At 43.5% G+C, this 22,901-nt stretch overlaps 1 protein-coding gene across 1 annotated transcript in view; it reads left to right on the top strand.

Annotated features, from left to right (window-relative positions):
* Window positions 1-22,901, top strand: part of Polr3b (RNA polymerase III subunit B) — a 127,641-nt gene that overhangs the window by 70,718 nt on the left and 34,022 nt on the right. Inside the window, exons 19-23 of the mRNA XM_006986977.4 lie at window positions 5,640-5,767; window positions 13,245-13,454; window positions 15,585-15,743; window positions 17,028-17,145; window positions 21,068-21,210. Coding sequence (XP_006987039.1) covers window positions 5,640-5,767; window positions 13,245-13,454; window positions 15,585-15,743; window positions 17,028-17,145; window positions 21,068-21,210 — 758 coding nt within the window. The remainder of the gene's footprint in view (window positions 1-5,639; window positions 5,768-13,244; window positions 13,455-15,584; window positions 15,744-17,027; window positions 17,146-21,067; window positions 21,211-22,901) is intronic.

Below are 22,901 nucleotides of genomic sequence, written 5' to 3'. Positions count from 1 at the left end.
CACTCATAACTCCTCCTTTTCTTTATAATTTTTTTAAACAAAGTAGTCTCTTAGTATACCCCATTTACATTTCTTACTCACAAAACATGACATTAATCCACTCAAACAAGAACATATTTTAAATTAAATAGACTAAGGACTATTAACTCTCCCTTTTCTTTGTAACTTTTTTAAGCAAAATCTCAAGCCTAGTTAGAAAACCCAAACTTTTCTGTTTAAACAGTTCCATTTTTAACACAAAACTAGTTCCATAAGTAATTCCATTTTTACATAAACAGTTCCACAAAACAATTCATGAATCACCAGTTAATAAAGCATATATACATACACAAAATTGCATCTTTAGTCTAGGTAGAAATAAATTTCTTCATTTAAATAGTTCCATTTTTAACCCAATTCCAGAAAACAGTTCCTAGATCATTACTATAAGTAAACTCAAAATTATCCCATTGCAATGAAATCTCTATTGTTCTTTTCATTTTTTAAGTACCAAAATTCAAATGGTAAATTCTGGTACTAGCCTTCCAAATATGAAGAAATTCATAACCAAAGTCTTTCTGTAGTTTTATCTCATTTTAAGTTCAAAAAGTTCAAAAAAGTAAATTTTGGTATCAGGCTTTCACTTCCAACTATGAAGAGATGTTTTACAACCAAAACTTTTTGCAGTTAACAATTTTAGTTCAAACAAGCATCTCTGCAACTTTAATTCTCAAGCCAGAGACCTTTTTAGGTACAGTAGTATTCTAAACCACATCATTTTGATGTTAGCTCAGGTTTTTCTGTGTTGCGTTGATTTTCCATGGATCTCAGCTGCGGATGCCTTGTTGTGCTGGTTCTGGCATCTGCCATTCTTAGCGGCTTCTAGAGCTTTTGGAAACTGCTCAGACTGCCTGCTTTGTAGTCTGCTAGCACACTAACTGCTGTATCTCGGGTTCTTTCACCATATACATTAAACATAGATTCATAATCAACATTTAATTTTTTCACAAACTCACATATAATATGTGCTTAAGCATAAACTCACAGTCAACATTTACACATTTTTACAAACTCACATATAACATTAACATCTACTTATTTATACTCTTTAAGGAAACTATAGAACTACTTTCGCAAATATATTTCTTATTACTTATCTTATTTCTTATTTAAACTTACATTTACAACTGGTATCTTTACTTCTTACAAGCTTATTACTACATGTCTTAGGACTACCTTAGATATTTCTTGCAAGCTTATATTCTTAAAAGAACTCTATGGATCTATTTTACAAACTTATATAGGGCTACCATTAGCATATATTTAACTTAGCAAACACCTAAAGATTTCATAACACAGATCTAACAAGAGAATAATTTCTACAAACTCACATATCTTATTTTCATCTTTTTCTACTTTTTACTCTTAGTTATCATCACTACCTCTATTAGAAAGATTCTCTTAACTAGACAGGAAGTACGTACATCATTTCTAAAGTTTAGAGTTTATAGTCAGCTTTGCTATAAAGCACTGGGATTTAGTGAGTGTTGTTGTTATAAAATTGTGATAGTTGTTGCTAGGGGATTGTAACCTTCCCAGGATGAAGCCACACTCCAGAGTTGCCGAGTTCTCTCAGCCTCTCCGAACTGGCAGAGATGCAATCTGTCAGCAGTAAACAGTTTTTAACTAGAGGCTGTCCCTTCACCCAAATTCATAATAGCTCCCCTAAGTGCTTCAGTTCAGGCAAATGTTTCTATTACAGCAGTACTCTTGGTTTGCTCTAAGGAAAAACTTCACTTCATGCTGAGGGTGAAATTACCATATTTAGCTGCTGTAAAGCTCTTCGCCAAATACTGCACAGCTATTAGGTGATATAAAGTATTTTTCTAAAGGAGCTAGTAAAGCCAAAAGCAGCACAGCTCCAAACTCTATTTCCTCACTGTTTGCATTAATCAGTGACAAAACCTCAGAAACACTAATCGGGCCATTTTCATTCTGGTTCCTTCATAGGAACGTCATTAGAGCTGACCTTTCTTAGTTCACGCTCCTTATGAAACACTCCGGTAACCCCCGAGCTTCATTCTCCTCTTATGAAAAAACCACAAACATGTCCTCGACCCCATATTAAAACAGGATCGGGACCCTTCCATAATCCCCAAGCAGGGATCTTTCCATTTCACTTGAGCCAAAGTCGCTTGGGTGCCACTGTGCCGAAATCTATCTGCCGCAGACTGCTCACGGACATCCATATTCAAAAAGTTCAGAACAAAAAGAACATGATTTAATGCATTATGTGGCGATTGAGGGTAAATTTCTTCCTTTTTGATTTTTATTTTTTGAAGTTGTATTTTAAGACTGCTATGAGCCCTTTCTACAAGATCTTGTCCCTGAAGATTATAAGGAATACCTGTTTTATGTACAATTTCCCATTGGGTACAAAATTGTTGAAATGCCTTACTACTATATCCAGAACCATTATCAGTTTTAATAATTTTTGGTATACCTATATACAAAAAACACTTCAAGCAGTGCATAATTACATGTTTTGTAGCTTCCCCAGGTTGTGCACTAGCCACTAAAAATCCTGAATGAGTGTCAATGATCACATGTACATATCTTAATTTGCCAAATTCTGCAATATGTGTAACATCCATTTGCCATAGATGATTGGGAAGAAGACTTCAAGGGTTTACCCCTAAGTGAGGAACAGGAAAATATTTTGGACATACCCCACATCATTTAACTATTTGACGAGCTGCTGCTTTGGCAAGATTGAATTGCTTTCTTAAGCTTTTGCTATTTTGATGAAGAACATGTGACTGTTGAGCCATTTCCACTTGGGATAATGCTACTAATCTTTGTTAACTTATCAGCCATTGCATTACCCTCAGCTAAAGGTCCAGGAAGATTGGAGTGAGCTCTAATATGGCCCACAAAGCATGGCAGCTTTCTTTTGTGAACATCATCTTGAATTTGTTGAAACATTTTGACTTTGTGTTGAAACATTTTGATTGTTAAATTCCAACATTTTCACCAATACTGTTACTATTCAAAGGAGTCAAGAACATAGATGTTCTTTCATTAGCTTACTTTGTGAAAAAGCATTTTCAGGATTTAGTATTTTCACTTCATTAGCTTTGATTCCTGATGTTATTAGCAGCTGTGATATTTAGCATTGATTTCTTATAAGGAACTTTCAGGTGAAGCAACTCTTTCGTAAGACAGCTAGATTTTCTGAAGTTTGTTTCCCATCTATATAGCAGTCATTTCTTTTTGAATGCTTGTTTCTTATCCCCTTAATTAGATTTGCAAAGGAATCACTCATTGCAGGCTGTTTGTTCAAGAGGTAAATAATTTTTAATTTCACATAAGCTTCTTCATAGCTAAGACAACGTTCAGTGTATAAACTGCTTTCCCTTGTTTTCTTAAGGATTTTAAAGTGGCTTGTTTGCTCTTAAAGGTAGCTTTTTGTCACACAACTACCATAAAATCTTTGCACAGCTATTAGGGTAAATAAGGCATTTTACCAATGGAGCCCCAAACCGCGAAGCACCTAGTTCCGTATCCTTTCAATTTTTCATTGGAACTGACACTTAAACTCTTAGATTTTCCCCAGTTTGTGTTCATAGCCCCCAAAGTTAAAAATTTGGAGAGTTTTTCTGTCTAGTTGCCTTACTTATTTTTTTTCTGCACGATCTTACACTTCTAAGTTTTTCTACACTATATTACTACCCTATACCTTATACTTATTTTTCACACATAGAAATTGAGAAAGGGATAGAAGATAGAACATTTTGACAGAAGAGAATTTTGCACTGCAGCATCTCACTTCCTTCCGGTCCACTTTCCTTTTCTCTCGAGGATAAAACCCCTGCCCCTCAAATTTTCCATAACACTGGCATGCCACTTTCCACTGGCAGGACTGACTCAGCACTTTCGCCAAAACTCTGTAATAAAACTATTATTTTCTTTTATCTTTAGTCCCTATTACTTTGTTTTTAGTTCCTGTTCATTTGTCTTAGTCCCCCCCTTTTTTTTCTTTAGTCCCTTTTTTTTTCTTTTTTTCTTTAGTCCCTGTTCATGGCGCCATTCTGTGGGGCATTTACCCACCAACCCCACAGTTCCCCAGAGTTTTCTTGAGTGTGAGCAGCAGGAAATATTAGATAGAAGGATTTATAGCGGAGCGTCTTGCGGAGATAAACAGATAGAAAATAAAGGATAGCCTCAAGAGGGCCTGGAACCTATTCCAACGGCCCCAACTGTCTCTGCCCCAGGGTATTTACAGAGACGCCAAAGGGGTGGAGCAAAAGACCTTTCCCCAGCACAGCCAAGTGCAGACCATCTCAGACACCTGCACTCAGGCCCGTGGTCCTAATCATCCTCTATGTGTACATGCTGGGTAAAGCCACGAGGAACCCGAAAATGGGCTCCCACAGGTGGGGCCCTGGTTTCCTAGAATCTCCTCTCCTCTCAGGTGCTGTGAACCTTTGAAATGGCTAAGGTTATATTGCATGGACCCTTGGGTGAGGAACACAGAATCACTGTGTGGCATGTATCCTGAATATGACATGTGTTACTTTGAGTAAAAACCCTTGCATACTCTGGCTGCTCTCTCCCATGAAAACATCCTAGCTATTTTTTTATTTAGCCCCAACCTGAGTTTTCTGCAGAAATGTATTATGAAGTAAGAAGACACCTATTAGATATCTATAACAAACCTATCCTGTAAGAACGAAGTTTGAGGCACCAGTACATACAGATTTCTAGTCGCCATATGAACAGGAAAATAATGAGTGATGGACTGAATCTGGGCTTCACAAGTGCTAGATAGGTTCTTGACCACCTAGCTCTATCCCCAGCCCTTAATTTTAATATTTTTGTGAGCCCACTGTGTCAAATACTGTGTCATCATGATGGACATTTTAATGAGATATTTTACATTCTTCCCATTGTAAATCTTTAAAATATTATATATACCTATAGTCAAATTTCATTAGAAATGCTAAATCTGGTAGACCTTTCACAGTTGAATAGGTAGTTTCACAAATATAAATTGTTTGAAATATAATAACAGTTTAAAATAAGAAACTGAGTTATTTAATTTAAATTTAAATCCATTAAAATTGGGTAAAATATGAAATTTAGTTCTTTAGTAGCCTAATGTTTCAACTGCTCAGTAGGCACCATCAGCTAATGACCACCACTGGTCTGCACAGGTCTGCAGTGACTCATTTTTCAAAGAGATCTCTTCCTACCCCACACAGTGATGCAGACTTCTTATTGATAGAAGGGAAAGCAGGCTTCGCCCATGGACAGCAGTGCACCATCCTTCTGTGTTTGGTGTAGAAATTCCCGTCTGTAGTATACCGTTGGTAGTGTGTAGGATCATGTCACTTTATTTTTATATAGACACTGTTACACTGTCTCCCTTCTTTTATTTCCATCACTGGTAAGAATTTTTATCACAGAAGAGTTTAAATTCTTAGGTTTCATCTCTTTATTTCAGTATGTTTTGATTTTAGCAGTTTCACTAGCATCCAAGTGTATTGTCTTGCAAGTCCCTTGTGGACCTAGGAAGCAGTCATCTTTATATCCTTAAACAGATACTGATTTAGTACTTGGTGCTTAAACTGCCTAACTCTTCTTCATTGACTTGCTAGAGATACCACCCACCTGGAGATTGAACCCTTCACTCTTCTTGGTGTTTGTGCTGGCCTCATCCCATACCCGCATCATAACCAGTCTCCAAGGAACACCTACCAGTGTGCCATGGGCAAGCAAGCCATGGGTAAGATGCCTTTAACCCGCGTCTACACGATTTGGAAAGAGACTTCCATCTTTCTTCTCACTAGTGTGTGTTTGGACAAATCAGATGTTGCCAACCCAGCTCAAGGGCCCGTGGAGCCCAGGTGCCTGCGGGATCCCTGCCCTGTCTTTTGCTTGAATAAATGCAGATCTCAGCTTGTTTCCTTAGCCAACAAGGAAGCACATAATACATTTCCCGTAATTGTGAGTGACTGTAAACATCAAAGCCCCGGAAGTGTAAGTTGACCAGGAAAGGTGTATGAAGGAGCGGAGCAGTGGAAAGTGAAGCAGGGGGAGGTTTACTGATAGCCACAGACTTGTCCCGTTCTGCTGTTTTGTCTCCTAAAGCTTACACACCAGTTTCCAATCCTTTTCCTTCCCTTTCTCTTGTCTTCCTATAATTTATCTACCTGTCCACACATCCGTAACCTTTGCTGAGCAAGGCTGGCAGTCAGGTGGGGCGGGAGGAGCCTGAACACAGACAGCAGACAGAGCTCTCTGGGAAGGAGTTTCAGTGCACCTGGAGGACCAGCAGATCAAACCTCTCCAGGATCTGGGGGTGGAGAGGGAGAAGAGGCCATGCAAAGCTGGAACCACATTGAAGGGTTCTTGGAAGGGAAGCATCTTTCCAAGAGAAAATAGGAGCAAGCATTTCACGGGAGCCTTGCTGCATGGTGTATCTTTGTGGGAAGAAGACAGATCGATGTGGAGGAGAGTATACACTACACGGAGAATCATATGACCCAGGGGAGCAGTCTGAGGAGTCCACCCCACAAACAATCTCACTTAGAGACTTGTTTAAAGTGGTTTTCAAATCCTAGTCCTCTTAATGAATTTCCACTCCCCTTAAGACGTATCATTTCTAATCTCAGGGGCTACAGGAGCTTCATTTTCAACATTGTGAACACAGAGAGGAAGGTCCTGTGTTGCCATGCTCAGCCTATGTCCCTCTTCCAGCTGCAGCTGGCCTTAGGAAAGTCTGTTTGCTCACCACAGACAGGAAGTGTGGAGACATCTTCCTGAGTTCTCTGTGCCCTTTGCCTGGCTGTGGAGAAATGAAAGGCATGGTGTCCCACCACCGTTTACCTGAATGCTGTGATGGTGGCCAGTCTGGAATAATTCCCAGTGGGCAGCTCTGAAGAGCGGCTCATCCGTTTGACTTCCCATCACCCCGGTGTGCAGTCTGATGTCCTGCCCGGGCTCCTGCTTGCTCACAAGTTTCCACAGACAGCACCGGACGTCACGGAAGGACTGTCACTTTTTTGGGGTTTGCCAGACCACTTTGTTTGGTGATGTGAATCCCTGCTGAAACAATACACCTTTTGTGGAGACCTTCAGCAGAATTAACACGAGACTAATCACTGCCTCACCAATGCCGCTTGTTTTGTTTGGAGATACAAACCGAAGCACTGGCCATCTCCAGCTAGTGAAACTGTTTTAAAAATAAAGAACAGACTTAAGGGAGGGGGAAATTGTTTTTATCACAAACTTCCCCACCAAAAACAAACAAACAAAACACAGCCTTTATTTTGCGGCCCCACGTCTGAAACGTTGGGCTAGTTACCACACACAGTCGGGCAGGATCAGTGTGCACAGAAAGCCGATTCAGTGTCTGGGGAGTTCTTTTGTAGTCTTCTGTGTGAAGGGTTTTTCCTCGTTTTGTTCTGAGTGTCATTTGCAATTCATTGTCTGTGTTTTCTGAGGTTGGTGTATTCAGCTGCTCTGACCCTGGGTCCTGCACAGTTAGCTCCTTGGATACAATCCTCTGACGTTACTGCTGACGCCGGCAAGACAAAAGCTGCTGAATATCTTAAGTCATAAAAAAAAAAAATGCCTTTGTACTGTTTGTTATTATAAAACACACCTGACTGGGAAGGAGGGCCGAGAGAAGTGCATCTCAAGTTGGCTCACGGCTTGGCCACATTCCCCTTCAGATGCCGAGGTAGCTGCAGGAGTAGCAGGGTCTGTGTGAAAGACAGACGGAAAAGGTCAGTGAGAGAGGCACATCAGAGGCCCAGGTCCCAGGCAGGCCCGGCCCTTTGAGCAGGGCTGCTCTGCATCAGTTGAGCTCCCTGAGTCCCGGCAGCTAGGAACTAAAGCCACTGTAAAGAGGGCACATTGCTGAAGACTGTTTTAACCTTGGGATTTTCCAAAGTAGTGTTTTCCTTGTTGTTTGTCTGCTAGTCATGTAGAAAGTGAAAGAGACTTACTAGTCCAGAGCTGGCTCACTAAACACTCTAGCCAGCCTGGAGATTTGTGTGTCCACCCCATTGCCCTTTCAGCACCCCCTGCCCCCTCAGAGAGTAAAACACAGAAACTCCTCTTCTCTTCTACAGAGAAGTGCACCGGGACCTGTGCGACCACAGGAACTCAGTCCCACAAGCCGCCTGCAAAGGCTTCTTAAATGGCGGACACCTTAACTAGTAAAGTGTGAGTCTCCACATGGCATCTCTCTGTGCTGCTGAGACCCTCTCACTTCTGTGGGTGTGGTTGCCGGTGTCCTGACCTTTCAGGAGAGAAAGTCAGGTAGACATCTGGAACCACCGGTCAGGCTCCAGGTCTCTGGGCTCCAGGTCTCTGGGCACTGGCTGTGGGCTGGAGCGGTGGGATGCGCTCGCTCGTGCTAGCTCGCAAGGCTGAGCTCAGCCTCTCCTTCTCAGTCCTGCCTCTTACTAGCTGGCAGTCCTCTAGTGGAACACTTTCTCCTTAAAGGATCCCTCAGTCTCTATCAGCAAGTTAATGAATATGCATCGTGGCCTTCCTCCAGCCCCTCCCCCATCAGCTCCAGATTGCTGGACTAAAACAAAACAAAAACAGCAAAAAAACTCAGGAGCTGGGACGACTTCTCTTTTTGTCTTCAGCAGAATCTGTCTCTAAGACCATTTCCTCCTGTGTTTAAACTGGAATGGGATGTCCTGAAATTGAGATATTTAAAGCACATAATGTTCAAGAATCCTCATAAAACTATCTACTTGCTTGTTTAGTTCTAAGAAATGGAGGGGAAAGCCTTCGCCAGTTATTCATGAGGACTCTTTAAATTCTGTTGAGTAAGGTTTTTTAATCACTGCACCTCTTCTGGGTGTAGGTCTGTGTGGTAGTTCCTGACGGAAATGCTTCCGTATTATCTCGGGTCTCTCCGGAGCTTCAAGCACCGTGTCTGCATTCCGTGCTAGACTCACTCAGGGGGTGAGGTTCCTGGGGTCGGCTTCTGTGGTTCCCCTGAGAGTGATGGGAAGTTACAGCTTCAGTCTGAGTTCAGTCTGGGGTGAGAACCCAGGGCCTCATTCATGTCAAACACGTGCTCTACTGCTGACCTGTCCCCAGACCTCCAAATTCTTACACGCATTTGTTTTTTAGGCGAGGTAACAATCTGTGAGGCATGCCTTTTTTTCTGACAAGAAAGCTGAATTCCAGAGTGGTTGAATAGCTTACACCATGGTGCATTATATCTCTTATGGGATCTCCTTTATAAGATTTACTGAAGTTCTTCTCTACAAAAACTCACGTCCTTCCATATTTCCTGGACTTTTGTGGCCCTAATCAGGCTGGCTTTTATACTACAGTATAGGTTATAAACTCACTGAAGACAGGAACGTACTTTATTAATGTGTCCTTGCGCCCAGCCAGCTTGGTGGGTGGCATGGTAAATACTTGATAAATGTTTCTGAAACAATGAATAAATGAATGGATGGGTGGGTAGATGAATGACTCTAATACAGAGCTGGATTAGGTAGCACAGGTCCTTAATTTCAACACTTGGGAGACGGAGTCACATAGAACTCCGTGGGTTTCAGGCCAGCAGGGTTATATCATGAGGTATTTATTTGTCTCAAAACAAATGCACAAAGTGGAGAATGGTTGAGAAAAAAAAAATCTAGCATTAATCTGTGGCCTCCATACACACACATGCACGCGTAACGACACACATGCGCACACACAAAGGGAGGCAGGGAGGGAGTTTGAAGCTAAAGAAGAGTAAACTGGAGAAGTCATGCAACCTGATTCTGGTTTATTCTAAAGCTTCAACAAGAAAGACAGTGAGTCCAAGGTAGGTGTGTGATTGGATGGAACAGAATTAACAGTTGAGAAAGAGGTGCAAGCATTGATAAGCAGCTGGTTTTCCTTCTCTCTCCCCTATTTGAGACAGGGTCTCACTGGGTATCCCCACCTGGCTTACTCACTGTAAACAAGGCTGGCCTCAAACTCGTGCAGATCCGCCTGCCTCTGCCAAGCGAGTGCCAGGGTTAAAGGTGTGCGCCAACACACCCGGCTCTGGTCTGAATTTCTTTACAGTCATTATCCCCCATTTTGAAGCACTAAGTCATCTTTATAACTAATGTTTGGGTTTTTTAAGAGTGTTTTTAATGCGTGCACCGTGTGGGAGGGGGAGAGTATGTGCCTGAGAGTGCGGGTGCCCACAGACGTCAGCCCCAGGACTGGAGTCACCCACGGTTGTGACTTCCTGGTGTGGCACTCGGAACTGAGCTGCAGTCCTCTGGAAGAGCAGCAAGCGCTCTTTCCTGCTGAGCTGTCTCCAGCCCTGACAAATGATTTTTAATGAAAGTGTCATAACAGTTCATTGGGGAAAAAAAATTCTCGACTAAATATATTTTATTTTGTATATCTATATATAAAAAGTGAGTATCAATTCCTATCTGATATCATAAAAATATTAATACAAAATGAATGATACCCTAAACATAAGAGCTAAAACTAAAACTTGGAAAACAAAACAAACAAACAAAAGCCAGGCGTGGTGGCACCTTTAATCCCACCTTTAATCTTACATTCTCCAAGATATTACATTTCTTCTTCTTCAAGTTTTAGTTTTTTGTTTTTGTTTTTTTTCGAGACAGGGTTTCTCTGTGTAGCTTTTCGCCTTTCCTGGAACTCACTCTGTAGACCAGGCTGGCCTCGAACTCACAGAGTTCCTCCTGCCTGTGCCTCCCGAGTGCTGGGATTAAAGGCGTGCGCCACCACCGCCCAGCTCCATCTCACCTTAAATAACCTTGTCCCTGTTTTAACATACATGTGTATATGTTGTATGCCCCTTGATAACTTACAGAAGTTATCAGGAAAATGTGGCTCAGTAAGAAAAACCGTGTCCTGTAGTAAGCGAAGGGCGTCACTGGAGACAATGGTTACAGAGAAATGGGGCCGTAGAGGTACAGCACAGCCTGTAGGTGCCTTCTGTGTTAGCGGTGTGAGTGCCGTGTGTGTGCCGGGCCGGCACAGCCTCTGAGCTCAGCCCAGTCCTGCAGTGCTCCGGAAGGAGACGGAAGCAGTAGGAAGGCCATTTTAGCTGAGCCTGTGCTCCCATAGGCAAGCCGCTTGACTCAGTTTCTCCAGATACTTTCTCAAACAAAACCCTTCTGGACAAATATTCATCATTTTAGAAAAAAATTATAAGGATTTGATGGCATTGTAAGAATCTGTGGTATAGAAATTTAGTTTATATGTACTGTTTTAATATAAACATCCATTATGCTTCCAAAAATACTGTATATAAGTATAGTACATAAGTTTTTTAAAGAAAAATCTCCGATGAATCATAACCCCAGATGTGCTAAATGATCCTGCTGTTTCTCCATTTGTGGTCAGCAGTAATGCTTGAGAATCACGTTCTGCGCTTGAGAGCACAGTGTACAGCGGGATCGGGCTCTGTGGCCATTGTTGAGGGACACGGCCACTTATGTTTCCCGCTGCACGATAATGCTTGTCTCAGTTTCCGAAGACATGTTTTGGCAGCCTGGTGGGACGTTGCCTGAATCCTCAGCTCACGCCGAGTAAACTGCACAGCATACATTTTAAGTGGTTTCATAGAAAGTCGTAAACTTATTGTCCGGGAACCGAGTCACGGTCCCAGCAGCACTAGTCTTTCCTAAAGCAGCACGTGGTCACTGTCACCTTCTTGTCCAGCCGATTCGCTGTCACTAAAAGAACACAAATTGCAATTCCTAGTGCAAACTCAACCAAAGGGCCACAAGGTTCAATTTGACACTTGTTTTTCAGCTGATTTTTGGTAAGTTTTGTAGAGATTTGAGCACAAATACATACGCACTGTTAAGAAGCACAAGGTCTTCACTTTGATTCACTTGACATTTCCCGAGCAACCGTAATGAGCTCTCCAGTCTGCGACGCCTCCCTCCAGCTCGGCCCTTGTTTGTTACCTTTGGTGGTGATTGTCAGGCAGTGACAAATCTTTTTTTCTTTTTGCTGCTCAAGTAGTTGGTTTCAGTCTTGATTTAAGATTGCTGTTGATTTTTTTGGTGGGGGGAGGTAGTGATGGGGATGGAAGGCAGGTGATCTAATAACAAAGATGCAGAAGTTAGAGGAGATCAAATACAGAGTTTGGCTCAGCTCCACACAGTAGCACTTAGGGCCCATGCGTGGGACAAGCAAAGCATCTGCTAATGCTGACACCTCATCTCCTCAGTCACTCCTCAGTGAAGAAGTGCTCACAAGTTCAGGGGATTCAGTAGCCCCCAAATGATCTTACCATGGGGCAGGTTTTAGTTTCCTAGTGTAAACATCTCTGTTTTAAAATCAACTGTGTGCCCATGAGCCCAAAACATGGAAAGACTCTACCTCAGGAAAACCATGAAACCCACTGTAGGGTTCAAGTTCAGATTTCACTTGTAGATGACAAGTGCCCAGTAACACGTACTTCTAAGGACTGTCAGGTGAGACGGCTCCTCATCCTAACCAGATTCCATCCTCACACCTCATCCTAACCAGGCTATGTCCTCATCCTAACCAGACTGTCCTCACTCCTCATCCTAACCAGGCTGTCCTCACTCCTCATCCTAACCAGACTGTCCTCACTCCTCATCCTAACCAGGCTGTCCTCACTTCCTTGGAAGAGGGGACCTGACATTTCACCAAGTGTTCCTCATGTTTGGTGTAGGTAGATGGTTTGTTGTTGTTGTTGTTTGTTTGTGTGTTTGTTTGTTTGTTTGTTTTTGCTGCTTCCTAATATCAAATTAACAAGTCCATGCTTCTCTGCTTCCAGTTGAATTCTTCTTTCTTCCGTCCATTCCTCCTCTTTGCCTTTCTTTTTCACTGAAAACCTTTGCTGACATTAGTTGCATATTTTCGTTGTGCTGTGTAAGCTCCTGCATGTGAAGACTCGGTGTTGTTCTCACATCGTCTGAACAGAACCAAGTATAGGTTCATGTACTGAACTTGTAAAATTAACCAGTAACAACTAAGTTTGTGCAAGTGGGATCAATTGTGTCTATTAAGTCCCAAAAGTTGAAATGATTTAGATTGTAATTACTCTGATTATATTTCTGGGATTTTAAATATTAGGGAGAAAAGTTGCTTTCGAAATCAATGGCTGCCATATGGGTATTACTTTTGTATTTCAGTTAAGCAAATTTAATGTATTTAAATTCAATGCTACCTGATTATTCTACAGGATATAATGATTGGTTTTGTTTTCTTCAATATTAATAAAGGTACCATTGGATACAACCAGCGAAACAGAATTGATACACTTATGTATCTACTGGCATATCCACAGAAACCCATGGTTAAAACGAAGACCATTGAGTTGATAGATTTTGAGAAATTGCCAGCTGGACAGAATGCAACCGTTGCTGTGATGAGTTACAGTGGCTATGACATTGAAGATGCGCTTGTCTTGAACAAGGCCTCCCTAGACAGAGGTGAGTGAGTCCTCAGCTTGCATACCAGAAGTGCTGTTTTCAGAGTCAGATAGTAGTGACGGTTATTGGTGTTTCGAGAATTTGAACTTACACAAACTAGCGCTGTTGTAGATTTGTATTTAAATTGAGAATTTCATAGGAGGACTGTATATCATCCCACCCCTCTTTCTCCGTCCTTCATCGCCCCCATCCAAATTAATAACCTCTTTATTGTTATACACACACACATTTATAAAATGTCTAAGTCCATTTAATGTTGCTATGTGTGTGTGTTTAGGGCTGACCATGTGGGATTGACTAACCTATCGGGGAGCTCGTCCCTAGAGAAGACTTGATTTTCCTATCAGCAGCCACTGGTTGCCTTTAGCTCTTAAGCTCGAGGTAGAAACTCGTTCATCTCCCCTGCCCACCTCAGCGTATCAACTGAAGTTGTCGTCGTGCAGCTCTTGTTGAGGTAGCCATTCTGTGGAGGTCTGGTGGGCGCAGGTCGCTGCCGTGTCTGGAAATTATAAGGCCTGTTATATTTTTGTGTTGGTTTTGATTGCTCTTTTTTTTTTAATGACTGACATTGAAAAAATGTATTAAATGTTTAACTTTAGGGTCTTTATTACTTTATTAGTAGCTTGAAAGTTTCTCAAAGAGAAAAATAAATGAGATTTTTTTTTTCTACCAGGAATTAAACAGTGCATGAACTAAGTTTCATTTTGTGTGTTTCTAATATATCTGTTAATATATGCAACAGTAAGCCTGTGTTGAGAGGGCAGATGGAAAAGGCTATTACTATACAGTTTAACCCCAAGTCTATGATACATTTGTTAGCCAAATGTCAAAAGCTAGGAATGTACATTATCCTTACTGCGTAGTTTTTGTGCTTTTCTTCTTTGCTCCTTTTAACGTGTTGCTCTCGCGGGTCAGCACTGCCTGCCCTAATGAGCACCACCTGGTCTACAGGCTGACTTCTCTATTCAGCCTCCAGTTCCTTCCCTCCCTGGCATACTCACAATGCCTCCCTTCCCTCTCCCTAGTTGCTAGGCAGCCATAATAGTACTCCTAGATATGTGTCACTGGCATTAATGTTAGCCGCACTGAATTTATGCCCCTTTTTTCCTCCAATGACAACAGCCATGCTTTAGAACTAGATATTTTCCTTTCTGATTAGCTGGTAACGTTGATGTGGAAATCTGAAGACTTTGTCATGTCTATCAGAAATTCAGAACCACAATTTAATGATCCAACTTTACCCTCCGTTAGCTTTTAAGCTTCTGCCTATAAATAAAATGTCCATTTATGTTTAGAAGAAACCACATGATGAGTTTGTGCAGTTTGGATTCACATGCACTGCAGCATGTCGCTGTTAATGGCTGTTGTATCACAGTTTCAGATCATGCAGTATTCACAGAGCAGCTGGCTCTCTGAGCTGAGTTTACTGTACTGCACAGGTCACTAGGAGCCATGATGATGGGAACCACCCAGAGACTTCCAAATGACTCTATATACCTTACACTCTTTTTCATCCCACAGTCACCCTCAACGTTTAAAAGACAGGAGGCAGGGAGCTGATGTGTTTCCCTTTCTGCAAAAATAAATATTATTTTACTTGCTGGCTTAGGACTAACCATGAATGCCAGAATCAAAGAAGGGAAGACCTTTAAGAAAGGCTTAGTAGAAATTGTACAGAGCGTGTTTGTGCTGAGCATCCTGACTTAAGAGTTTCCAGATGTGCTCCCAACTTCCTGGGTGACTGAGGGTGTTCAGTTTCCTGGCCTCACTCAGAAGGCCTGTAACAGAACAGGATGGCCCAGGTGGTTCCTAAGGCCCTTTGAAAGCCTGGTATTCTGAGGCCTGTGTCACTTCCTCCAGTATGATCTAGTGGATTGCAGCTGGAAAGTGGGAGTCGAAACCACGGTGTCTGTATACATAAGTGGCAGAGGAGTGTGAGCCATTCTTTGGATTGTTACTTGGTTTTTGCCAGTTCTAGATTTACCAACAGTAAAATAGTTTGAGGTTTGGTTTTTCATTTTGTCTTTGGAACTGTGAGGTGAAGAAGTGGCTTATTGAATACCATAAATCCATGTTTTGTCATAGTTTCATATTACCAGCTATTCTGACCCATTTGGAGTTTCCTTTCAGGTTTTGGGCGTTGTCTTGTGTATAAAAATGCTAAGTGCACATTGAAGCGATACACCAATCAGACTTTTGATAAGGTGATGGGTCCCATGTTGGATGCTGCTACCAGAAAACCCATCTGGCGACATGAAATCTTAGATGCAGATGGCATTTGTTCTCCAGGTAAAAACCCTTAAAGAATAATGAATTTCAGGGTATACTTGTGAGACTGTGAGAGTTATTTAACAATATTTCTGAAGTGTTCATAATATTCAGCTAGTGTGGTTATTTTCAATGAGTCTCTTTTCTGTCTGTCTTCCTGTGTATTATGTATGTTTTCCCGTAGCAAAAATGTATTCTAGGCTAATCTTAAATTATAGAAAAGCCAAACTTGAAACAATGTTTTGAATAAGGTCTTGACTCTGTTATCTATGCTGGTATTTCTTAATATATGCATTTTGTTTATGGTCTGACTTTGGACTCTTCTTTCCCTAAAAGAAATGACTCATTATAATTGCAAATGTGTAATGAATTTGTTTGTACAGCACACAGCCCTTGCCTTCGGTTCTACAGGCTAGTGTAGAAGGCTGACATTGATCATCGGATCACACGAGGTGTCGGGTTACAGCTGGTGTAAGGAATCAATCATAGAGATAACTGTGATGCCATTGTGTGGCAAGAGGATTCACCCTAGTGTGGAAGATCTGCAGAGCCTCTAAGGAAATGCAGACGGGAAGAGTATCTGCTAAAGAGAGATGGAAAAGTGGTTTCTAAAGCTGTGTGAGGGTCTGTGTGTGTGATAGCTGAGGTTATCTGAAGGGAAGAGAGCGTAGTAGGGCTGTGTAGCACACAGGGACAGTCACCTTCCACACAGCCTAGTCATCGTTGAGCCCTGGGTGGACAGTCCTACACGGAGCTAGGATTCCCCCCAAGCCACACAGGTGGGAGTCCCCTTTAGTCTGTCTACCTTTGTTTCTGGGAAATTTCTGTCAAGTGTTAACACTGCTCACTGTGGCTTTGAAAATAAGCATGAGGATGGTTGTTTCAGTAGCTGGTCCTTAGAACAGAAAGAGCAAAACCAGAGATATTTTTCCTTCCTTCCCATGGTAAGCTGGTGGTACCTTGGTTCTGACTGAAATGTCTAGAGGTAACAAGTGCTCCCAGTCTGTTCTGATGCTGTTGGCTGGGGTGGTGCTCCTTTGTTGTGTGGTCTCTTAAGACAGCCTCTTGTGGGTAGAGGTGGGGTTTCACTGATATGTGGTCCTTAGTCAATGTTTCATAATTTCCATCTGGTTTTTTCTTTACAAACCTACCTCTGAGCACTACTGAACTTGACTTCCCACCAGGATGGCCTGTGTCTTTCTTCCATGTCTAGATTTCATAAACCAAGTCTGTCCATGGCTTTGTGCCCAGCAGCCTTGCATTCTAATACACAAAGTCTGTCTGGTGCTCTCTTCTTTTCCTCAGGTGAGAAAGTAGAAAACAAACAGGTGCTTGTAAACAAGTCCATGCCCACAGTGACCCAGATTCCTTTGGAAGGAAGTAGTGTGCCGCAGCAGCCGCAGTACAAAGACGTGCCCATCACGTGAGTATTGCTCAGGCCTTGATAACACATAGAGATGTCTGGAAAAAGAATGGATGGAGGAAATTATATGTTATACAGGATTATATATCATGTGTAAGTTATACGGTCCTTATAAATTGAAGAACTAGAAATAGCAATTTTGGATAAGTCTGTGACGTGAACATGGTGTGTCATTGAAGAGAAACTGAAGTGTGGAATCCAAACAGACCTTACAGCCTGGGAAGGGCAGTGGGTCAGATAGGCAGGGGCTCCAGGAGAAGAGACGAGGCGGCACGGGGTGGACAAGGCTCGGCTTTGGAGGGTCAGTGTAGTCGGTGTTGCTCACACACGGGAGAGTTTGCGGCTCACTCTGCAGAGTGGCACAAGCAGGTCTGGGTCATAGAAACAAATAAAGCACCAGCCGCACCGTACCATCACCGGGGACTAGAACTGGGCTGTTCCTAAGAGTGTTTGTGACTGTTCGTTACCTCACCAGGTAAAGCATGGAAATCCCTTTTGTTTTCTCTGTGTAATGAAAAGGCTAAATTCATTCATCTCTACGTTTCTTCTCAGCTCTAAAATATAATGAAATGTGAAACTTAGTGGGGTGAGCCAGTAATAGTCACCACACTGTGATACAGACGTGTCCAGAGAAGATGAATATTCTGCCTTAGACAGGCTGGCCTGGGCTAAGGTGAGGGGTGGGAAGGGGCAGCGTAGAACAGAGACGTGCAGTGGCTGCCGTAGTGATAGACGCCTTCTGTACTGCCCGTCTGCCCGTCGTCTGGGCATCCTGCGTGTGGGAGCTCAGTCAGTCCTTTCACCCCGTGCCGCATCTCCCAGGAGTTCCTCAGAACCTGATGGTGTGGGAATGGAAGGAAGGGGAGCGTGGCTGACGTCCCAAGGTCACCTGGGTGTACTTGGCGGCGGTCTGGCTGAACTGCCCGACCTTGAGAGCTGTGCCCAGTGCAGCAGTCATGTCATGTCATCCCTGAAACCAAACCCCACAGAGCTCCTGAAGCTACAGGTGTGGCTGGCTCTAGAGGAGACGGATGTCCAAGGCCTGTCTCCCCTTCTGCTGGCACCTTCGTTCCTTTCCTTCTTCAAGAGACCTAATCTGCTGTTCTGTCTTGTCTTTCCATAGCATCGCCTGTTTTTAGAATCCATTTTGTTCCCACGGTAGAAAACGTGCTTAAATATTTTTATCAACTTAGAGAAAGATGGCCTTTTCTGGATTTGGGATTTATTCCTAGCTAGTTCCCCTTCCGTTTCTCTTCCTTTTCTGGGTCACCCTTGTTCCTGCCTCTCCACCTCACTCCTAACTTCCATCTCTCTATCTGCTGAAACGGCTCTAGAGCAGGTGGCCAAAGACAGCCTGCGCTCTTTAAGTCAAGGAGTGTTTTTTGAGCACTGTTAACTGCTCCAGGAGGTAGTCTAGTTCCCAAGACTGCAGTGAGGCAGCCAGTGCCATCCGTGCCCTGTGGAACTCACAGCCTGGTGCAGGAAGGGGATAAACTGAGGGAACCCCGAGACGGCCATCGGCCGAGGTCAGTGGTACCCTCTGTCCTAGCCCTGTGGCTGAGCCCTGTCCCCGTCCACCCCGTACACCTAGTGTGCCGCGTGCATTGATCTTGAAGACGTTTAACCACTGACAGGTCGTTCCCCTGGGTTTTATGGTTAGCACCACCGTCACCTCGCCCTCCTACTGGTCTGGTTTCTCACTCTCAGCCTCTCCTGCGTGGCCTGGTGGAGACCTGATCCAGACTAGTGACCTTCGCCTCTTTTCTGGATCTGTTTCCTCCCTCCCTGGCTCTTTACTGATGTCTCCCAGAAGGACATCTGCCTGCTGCTGGCTCCAGGCAGCACTTGAGCCAAACCTAGACCACACCATCTTCCTCCCTAGCCCCAGATTGGCTTCTCCTGATCTCTTTTGGTGGTGATAAGCACCGCGTCTAGCCAGTCACTGGCAGTACAAGCCCTGTGCTTTCCTTTCCTCTGCCACAGGCGCCATTTCAATAACTCCTGTTGTAGGTTCTATCACATGTACTCCCTCACAGACACACTTCATAAACACTCAGACACCCACTTTCACATGCACATGCATTCACACATACACACACACAATACACATATACACACCTGCATGCACACTCAAACACAATATACTCACACATACACACAATGCACTCACATTCACATGTGTGCACATACATATACACACAATACACTCACATACACGCGTGCACATGCTCACATTCTTACACACGTGCTTGCACACACGCATACACACAATGCACATGTATACACACGTGTGCGCATATGCACACACACACACTCACCTACTGAGGTAGTTGAGTTCCAATTCTGCCTGGACTGTTACTTACTGCCATCTAGTCACCCAGGCTGTTCACTTTATCTTCACTTCTGGAGTACCCATCCAAGTGACTTTTTTTTCTGAACCTTTCATCTGGCTGTATGACTCTCCTGAGAAAACAGTAAAATTCTAAAAGACAGGGTTGCTTATGGGGAAGGTTCCCTAGCGTGAGAAAATAGAGTAAAATTCTAGATGACAGGTTGCCTATGGGGAAGGTTCCCTGGCGTGAGAAGATAGAGTAAAGTTCTAGATGGCAGGTTGCCTATGGGGAAGGTTCCCTAGCGTGAGAAAATAGAGTAAAATTCTAGATGACAGGTTGCCTATGGGGAAGGTTCCCTGGCGTGAGAAAATAGAGTAAAGTTCTAGATGACAGGTTGCCTATGGGGAAGGTTCCCTAACGTGAGAAGATAGAGTAAAATTCTAGATGACAGGTTGCCTATGGGGAAGGTTCCCTGGCGTGAGAAGATAGTAAAGTTCTAGATGACAGGTTGCCTATGGGGAAGGTTCCCTGGCGTGAGAAGATAGAGTAAAGTTCTAGATGACAGGTTGCCTATGGGGAAGGTTCCCTGGCGTGAGAAGATAGTAAAGTTCTAGATGACAGGTTGCCTATGGGGAAGGTTCCCTGGCGTGAGAAGATAGTAAAGTTCTAGATGACAGGTTGCCTATGGGGAAGGTTCCCTGGCGTGAGAAAATAGAGTAAAGTTCTAGATGACAGGTTGCCTATGGGGAAGGTTCCCTGGCGTGAGAAGATAGAGTAAAGTTCTAGATGGCAGGTTGCCTATGGGGAAGGTTCCCTGGCGTGCCTCTTGGCTCTGCCTTACATACACACCAGCCCGCATTTCTAGGAAACTGTCTCTTCAAAAGGCACCGTCCACTTCGGGGCCGCTCCATTGGCTCAGGCCGCTCCCTGTGCCTGAGCAGATGTCCCTCTAGAGTCAGGTCTGTGGTGGTGTTGGACACCCACGCTGTCCGCCGCCATTGTCATCCTGGGCCCCAGCAGTAAGAGCTGCCTGGGCTTCCGGTCCCTGTAGCACGCACGGATTGACCTTCCTCCCTCTTTCTTACTGGAAACAAGCTGCTTTCGTGCAGGAACTCTCCCCTTTAATGGCTGTCTGTCCATACTCCAGGGACCTGACTCTTAGTAGACTCCTCAGAATGTCTGTTGTATAAAATACATGAAGCACACTGTGCGTGTGACAGTGATAATGTAAATGGTCCGTAGGTCAAGGGACTGTTGGAAAAGTGATCAGGTACTCAGAGCTGAATCCGATACTCTCCCCTCAAAGCTCAGCTCTGCTGCACGAGGCAAGTGTTCTCACACCGGCTAACCTCTGTTAATGTTGTCTATAATAAAGGAATAACTGTAAGATTGCTGTATTGTGTCTGCCTCGTAAGAAATGCATAACACTGTAAAAGGAAAATTATAAATTTTAATGTTGAAATAATTTTTCAGAGCATGAGAGAAGAATATAAAAATATTTTGTGGTAGAATTGAAGAGAGTGTGTTATATGGGTGCCAGGTTGACGAGGGCATTAGAAGCCATTGTAGTGACTTTGTTGTCACGTTAGGTACAAAGGTGCCACAGACTCCTACATTGAGAAAGTGATGATCTCTTCCAATGCTGAGGACGCTTTCCTCATCAAGATGCTTCTGAGACAGACGCGGCGGCCAGAGATCGGAGACAAGTTCAGCAGTCGTCATGGACAGAAAGGTAACCCCCCTCTTCAGCCTTACTCTCAGATTCGATGTTAATACTTTAGTGGCATTTAGAGGACAAATGGTAAAAGTGCTTGTCTGGTCATCGATTTCATTTTCATTTCATTCTGTGCCCAGAATTACAAATCCAGACACTGTGGCCATTGAAGTACTTATGACAGTAATAGTACCTTTCTTTTATGAAAGGCACATGCTTAACCCATTCTGTATTCTCTTGTGTCATAGAATCTCAGTTCTAGAAGGTCCTCAGAATTGAACATCCCTTTATTAACAGTTTTGATTACTCTCATCTTACTTATTGTGTAAACAGAACAGAATTGACATGTTAGAAAATGTCAATATTCCTTACAAGAATCCACACCATAAGAGAACATCCCCTTCTGCATCAGTGTGTCACATGACTGTCCTGGCTAGTTGATGTCAACTTGACACAAGGTAAAGTCATCTGAGCAGAGGGACCCTCAGTTGAGGAATGCCTCCATAAGATCCGGCTGTAAGGCAATTTCTGAGTTAGTGAATGGCTGGGGAGGCCCAGCCTATGGTGGGTGGTGCCATCCCTGCGCTGGTGCTCCTGAGTTCTATAAGAAAGCAGGCTGAGCAAGCCATGAGGAGCTCCTCTCCATGGCCTCTGCATCAGCTCCTGCCTCCAGGTTCCTGCTCGGTTTGAGTTCCTGTCCTGACTTCCTTTGGTGATGAACGGTGATCTGGAAGTGTAAGCCAAATAAACCCTTTCCTCCCCAACTTGCTTTTTGGTCATGGTGTTTCATCACAGCAACAGAAACCCAAACTAGGACACATACCCAAGTCAATTTGTACAAAGAATTGGAGACTGGTAAGCATGTCAGTGCTTATCCACTAGGTACTGGTCCCGCTAAACTTACTAAGGGCAGCAGAATGTGTTTCTCCAGTCCTAAAGCCTAATGAAGCCTTTCTTAGAGCAGATGCTGAGTAAGTACTTAAAAGAGAATCTGAGAAAATGGGGGAGAATTGAAGCTTCCTTCAATTCTTGATGAATGGGTTGTCCTTGGGTTTACTTGAAACACCCCGTGAGTCTGGGCACACACACACACACACACACACACACACACACACACACACACACACACCCAAAGCATACACAGTGCACTGCTGTCCTTGAAACACCCCGTGAGTCTGCACACACACACACACACACACACGCACGCACGCACACACACACACACACACACACACACACACACACACACACACGCGCACACACACACACGCATGCCCAGTGCACCGCTGTCGAGCTGAACCCCAGTCAGTAAGCTCCTTTAAACATGGCGTCTAAGTGAAATGTCAGGAAGCTTTGTGCTGTAACTATGACAGGGATCAGGCCATTGACAGCAGCTCCTCTGCCTCAGTGGTCTGCACAGCGCCGTGAGAGCACTGTTTGCACAGGGCCTCCGACATGCGTGTTTCTCTGTGAAACCGAGGGAAGTCCTCCCGGGGTGGCTGACCTTTTACTTCAGTGAGGACTTTGTCTTGCTGCTTTTCTTTTTCCAGATGGCTTTTAATCCAAGGTAAAACCTCATGATTAGCCCTCACTCCCTTGATAGCCCCATCTTATGGTTTATCAGATTTACTGGAAAGCCAGGAGGCAGAAGAGGAAGCAGCCAAACAGAAAAATAGGTAGCATACACTTGAACCCAGTAATGAAAGATT

The sequence above is a fragment of the Peromyscus maniculatus genome, chromosome 18 (genome assembly GCF_049852395.1).
Source record: "Peromyscus maniculatus bairdii isolate BWxNUB_F1_BW_parent chromosome 18, HU_Pman_BW_mat_3.1, whole genome shotgun sequence".
Classification (NCBI taxonomy): Eukaryota; Metazoa; Chordata; class Mammalia; order Rodentia; family Cricetidae; genus Peromyscus; species Peromyscus maniculatus.
The sequence above is the reverse complement of the archived record's forward strand: the minus strand, read 5'-3'. Positions and strand labels throughout refer to the sequence as shown.